The sequence below is a fragment of the Sinocyclocheilus rhinocerous genome, unplaced genomic scaffold, assembly GCF_001515625.1.
Source record: "Sinocyclocheilus rhinocerous isolate Xijiao unplaced genomic scaffold, SAMN03320098_v1.1 scaffold1609, whole genome shotgun sequence".
Lineage (NCBI taxonomy): Eukaryota > Metazoa > Chordata > Actinopteri > Cypriniformes > Cyprinidae > Sinocyclocheilus > Sinocyclocheilus rhinocerous.
In genome coordinates this window covers 78,442-84,264 of record NW_015633539.1, presented here as the reverse complement: position 1 = coordinate 84,264, position 5,823 = coordinate 78,442, and the positions used below count along the sequence as shown (strand labels likewise).

General features: G+C 34.1%; 1 protein-coding gene across 1 annotated transcript in view; it reads right to left on the bottom strand.

The window, feature by feature from the left end:
- Positions 1–5,823, bottom strand: part of LOC107744316 (coiled-coil domain-containing protein 15-like) — a 12,710-nt gene that overhangs the window by 3,273 nt on the left and 3,614 nt on the right. The window contains exons 3-8 of the mRNA XM_016557886.1: positions 3,715–3,882; positions 3,497–3,613; positions 3,234–3,407; positions 2,263–2,364; positions 1,448–1,551; positions 579–773 (exon numbers count right to left, since the gene is read on the bottom strand). Coding sequence (XP_016413372.1) covers positions 579–773; positions 1,448–1,551; positions 2,263–2,364; positions 3,234–3,407; positions 3,497–3,613; positions 3,715–3,882 — 860 coding nt within the window. The remainder of the gene's footprint in view (positions 1–578; positions 774–1,447; positions 1,552–2,262; positions 2,365–3,233; positions 3,408–3,496; positions 3,614–3,714; positions 3,883–5,823) is intronic.

Below are 5,823 nucleotides of genomic sequence, written 5' to 3'. Positions count from 1 at the left end.
CCCCAAGAAGCCGTGGTTTACAGTGAATTTATAACAGCTAAGGGGCGTTGTTAGGCACGACACGAAGCGGAGCTAACCCCCTTAGCTGTTATAAATTCACGGCTTCACGGGGCTTATTGCTTTTATAAAACGGCTATTCCATATATGTAGTAAGGTTTCACAAAATAAAACAGAGCAAATAAAAACAGTATTCTTCCACCAAACAATGTAGCTCCTCGGAATCAGTTGTGGTTGCAACAAAGTGGTTGCCAAGCAACAGACAAACGTAAACAAAGGTGTATGTTTGTAGAGTAATTTACAACAGCTTCGAACGTGGCTCAACCAATCAGAATCAAGGACTGGAACTATCCGTTTTATAATACATTTTAAAATAGAAAACAGTTAAACAGTTAGATTTTAATTTAATAATATTTTACAATGTTATTGTTTTTACTGTATTTGTGATCAAATAAATGAAGTCTTGGTGTGCATAAGAGATTTTTTTTTTTAAGTTACCACCCCGAACTTTTAGTGTATTTATGGTTATAATGAACATACTCATAACAAGATAACTTGTGCCATATATTGGCAGTATGTACCGTTTGCTTTCTCTGATGCTCTTTGTTTTCTCTCGTCTCTCTACCTTCTCTGCTGCCTCCTCCTCATCAAGCCTCAATCGCTCCAAAATCAAATACTCCCTCTCAGCCATGTCTTTTCTTTCTTCCTCCTGCTGTCGCTGCCTCTCCATCTTCTTCTCCTCCGCTTTCCTGAGTTGTTCTTTTTCATTCTTAATGCTACACACAGAAAAACGTTCTCTGAGTTTATAAAATAAAGTATAATATAAAGTGCAACATGAAGTCTTATTTAGTAGAAAAATGATTGGCGGTTACTTGCCTCAATAGTACACTTCACTTAAGCTTAAGGACAGGTTACTTTAAATTAAATTTAAATTAATTGTACATAATATGTGCACATACTTATAAATTAAGTTTGAAACAATTTGTTTTTTAGCTAATTCTATATCATCAATAAAGGGTAAACATTTTAACATGTGTCTTTTCCTGGGAATCCAACCCTTGAATTTCATATTGCTAGCGTCATGCTCTACCAGTTGAGTTACAGGAAAAAGTATAATAGTTAGGAACTTAAAACTATGTGTACTTGTTATGGGAGTGACATTTTTTATTAAAAGTCATGCCTTTTTTATATTGGTCTTTGTGACAAAGACCTAGCAATTATTCTAACAGTCTTATTTTTTGTCCATTATTATCATTATTTTACAGTAACTAGTCAGTCATGTAAACTATTTACTGTAGCCTGACTACAGCAGAGAAACCAAAAGAGAAGTGAGCAACCATCATGCGGAAAGGTATGAAAATAGACATCTTTTTTAGCAGCAGCGAAATAAAGAACGTAAATGTGATGCTGTTGTAGAGAAGATACTTGTAAACATGTGGTGAGGTTTGACCTTGCAGTTCTCTTCAGATGTTTCCTGTGCCTTCGGTGCTCCTTCACTTGCTCTCGCTCAATGTCCATGAAGTGCCGTCGATACATGAGGAACTGAGACTGCCTCTGAAACAACACAGTTAGCACTTTGAAGAAAACAATATTTTTTTGGCAAGAAGAGAGATTACACCAAAAAAAAGTTTGGGGTCAGCTGTTTTTTTGGAAATATAAATAATACATTTATTCAGCGAACTATAAATAATACATTTATTCATGCATTAAATTTATCAAAAGTGACATGGACATTTTATTTAACATTCAAAATAATTTATACATTTATTATATCTATTCAACAATCAAATAAGTTCTATTTTAAATAAATGCTCTTTTCTTCATCAAAGAATCCTGAAAAAACTATATCATGGTTTCCATAATAATATTATGCAACACACCGAAAATTTTTCAACAATGAAAATGAGGAAATGTTTCTTGCGCACCAAATCAGCATATGATTTCTGAAGGATCATGTGGCACTGATTTTTTTTATTTTGAAATACATAGTAAAATATTTAAATTGTAATAATATTTCACAATATTACTGTTTTTAACATATTTTTTGATCAAATAAATGCAGCTTTGGTAAGCATAAGAAGCTTCTTTTAAAAACATTTTTAAAAATCCAAAACGTTTGAATGGTAATGTACATATGAATTATGTTTTTCAGTTTAATTTGCTTACAATCAGATATTTACTTTCATTGTTGCAAATATTAAACTCTACATTGATCTCCCTAATAAAAAGAGGAGACACCATTCTAAATAAAGCATGATTCCCTACCTGCCTCTTCAGCTCCTCCTGATGGTCATGAGGCCAAAACACTTGGGAAGCGCTGTAGTCAGTTGTGAAGGAAACAGTGTCTGGCTCATCTGGCTCATATACCTGCAGAGACACCAACATGTACAGTATTAATGTGACGTGACATGTGGCCAAGTATGGTGACCCATTGCATTTATCCCATCCTAAGTGCACACACACAGCAGTGAACACACACACACCGTGAACACACACCCGGAGCAGTGGGCAGCCATTATGCCATTTATTTGGGGGTTCGGTGCCTTGCTCAAGGGCACCTCAGTCGTGGTATTGAAGGTGGAGAGAGCGCTGTACATTCACTCCCCCCACCTACAATCCCTGCCGATACGAGACTCGAACCCGCAACCTTTGGGTTATGAGTCCGACTCTCTAACCATTAGGCCACAACTTCCCTGAATGAATATAAAAGGCATTGTGTTACATTATGTAATATCACAATTTGTTGAAAATGTCATAAATGTAATTTGGTGTGCTCAAACAGCGCTGATTCAGAAAGTATATAATTATTCTGAAGCAGCCACTTAAACAAGGAGCTGCATAAGCTATATGTAAAACCATCAGTCAGTTTTTTACATGATGTTTAAAGAGGAATGTTTAAGGGATGTTTTAGGAAGGATTCCTCATAAAGGATGATAATATTTGTGTCATCTTAAAGATTGACAACCCTTGATTTTTTTTTTAATGAACATAACACACAAAAGAAACAAAATCTAATGTTGTTCTCACAAATATCAGAAACTTTGCAAAATACTGGTTCTTCCGCAGAAGCACTTATTGAATTGTACAGTAGCAGCCAGGTCACTTGTAAGCAAAGCCTTGCTTTCCAGTGTACTGATAAAAACCTGTGCAGTTATTTATTTTTTTTACACTGTATGTCTAATGAATGTGGGTGCGCCATACGAGACTATATTTAAGGCCACACAAGATCTTCTTACCATATCGTTCTGAAAAGTTACAGTCTTGCTTCTGTGGCGATGCAAATCAAGAGGTTGATCATGTTGCCCCAACAGCATCTCATCTTCCACTTCAACATCCTGCTCGTATTCCTCTCCTCCATAATTTGTACCTTCAGTATCCTTCTGATCTCCCCAAGTGTGTGATTCAGGTTTCTGTACATAACAAAAAGCGAAGATATTAATACTGCAACACTGAACGTTCAGGTCTCAGAAATTACCCAAATGCATCATGCATGACTCACATCTCTAGCTGGGGATAGTTCCCATCTCCCACCAGGTAGCTGTGAGAGTTCATCACCCTCTTGCACTGTCTGACGAGCGGCTAGTCTGTGTCTCACCTGCTTCCTGACTTTACTGACCTAGACAAACGTAAAGAAACTCACCCTTACAGCTACATTCTGCCAAATCACACGAGCAAAATGATCCACGTAGATGTATAAGGATCATGCTCTGTAAATACCCGTATATTATGTGTATGGTGATGTGAAGAAACAGCCTCCGTCTCCCGAGCGCTGACACTGCAGATTGCTCGCTCCCCATGTGTCCACGAAGGGAATAAATTGGTTTGAGGTGTAAGACGAGGGGCTGCTTTGCTGGTTAGTTGCGATACTTTGCTCTCACACTCAACCTGAAGATAGTGTTCACACAAATAACTTTTTGATTGTGGGTATTTAAGCATTTGTTAGGACAAATTTGGACTTTTCACTGCCATGTAAAGTTCCAAGTAAAGCAAAACCAGTCCCTTTTTTAAGAATAAGGTGACATGACTTGCATACAGCCATTCAGACAAACTTATGGTTGTTGTAGCAATAAAATACATTAGGCATTTTCCACAAATATTTTGTGTTTAAAACTAGCTGCTCTCATACCATGTACACTGCCGTCGGGGTGAAATGTTTTTGCAAAAAGTAATACTTTTATCAATGTTGATATTAACTAAACTAAAACTATTAAAAATACTTTTCAATATATGAAATTAAAGTAAAAATAAAACAAATATTAGATGAAACCGTTCCAATTGCCATGGCAATATAATAAAAATCTGAAGTACTAAAATAGAAATAAATTATAATTAAAGGTAAATAGAAATATATAAACAAACTAATAAAAATGATAAAAGCACATTAAAAATTACTCAAACTAAAGTACAATAAAAATAAAACTGAAAATGTAAAAATGAAAGCTAATTAAAAATATTAATAAATGCTGTAATAGTATATAAATAATATTAAAATAACACTGACTTGTTGATGTTGATCAAAAACGACAGTAAAAACATTTATAATGTTACAAAATATTTTTAAAAAATACAAAAAAAAAGTATGCTGGTTTCCCCCCCGAAAAAATATTGAGCAGCACAACTTTTTTCAACTTGATAATAATAAAAAAATATTTCTTGAGAATGATTTCTGAAGGATCATGTGATGCTGAAGACTGGAGTAATGATGCTGAAAATTCAGCTTTGTCATCACAGAAACAAATTACATTTTAAAATATATTAAGATATTATTGTAATAATATTTCACAATATTACTGTTTTTGAACAAATGAATGCAGCTTTGGTGAGCATACTATACTTTATACACAAACATTTAAAAAAATGTTAGACACCAAACTTTTGAACAGCAGTGTAAAGTTTATGCTAGATAATAGCTTATTTAACATAATTAATAGATCTATTTCCAAAGAGCACAGGATTTGTATGTTTTCTTACTGTCTCATATGATTTCAGTAGCTGCTGTTGTTTGCGCAGACGGGCCTGCTGCGACGCACGTTCACGAACTGCATCCTGAAATCGGCGCAGACTCTCCTCTTTCTCTCGTCGGGTCTCCTCCAGAAACTCTTCTGTGAGCAAAGCCCGGACCTTCCTCACACAAACACACACACACACACACAGGGTTACATGTAAGGGACATGTGTGGCTATGAATCCTTAATCTGTCTTCATCAGGTACCCATTAGTAGGAACATCATTCTCAAGAGGTCATTTTATTTGAGTGTATTTATGAGGGTTTGCAATTTGTGTAACCCTAATTTGGGATATATCTAAAAAAACAAAAAGCTTAAAAATAAATAATATATATTTTTAAAGTACAATAAAAATAAAAAAGAACACAATTCAAAAGAAAAAAATAAAACTAAAAAAAAATAAAATAATAATAAGTAATGACCAGTTGTATTTTAGTATCACATACTATTATCATTTTTATTAAGATTTTAAATTAGTTTTTATTTTTCCATTTTCATGCAGTTTGGTTGTGTTTTGTCATTTGTATTATTATTATTATTGTTATTATTATTAAATATGTCCTTAGTTTTATTCATTTTTCAGTTTTAGTACTTTAACTTTAATGAAAAATAGAAATCTTGTCTCAGCAACTAGGTGAAATTAAATAAGCTTAAGTTTTAGAGAGAGAGAGAGAGAGAGAGAGGTCTTTTAACCAAACTTTAGATTTTACTCAGTAGCAGCTATAGCTATTTGGGCCCAAATGTTGGTTAGTGATTACTGTTACCTTTTTTTTTTTTTTCTTTTCCTATAAATTTCCCTTCTAATGTGGGAAAGACCAAAA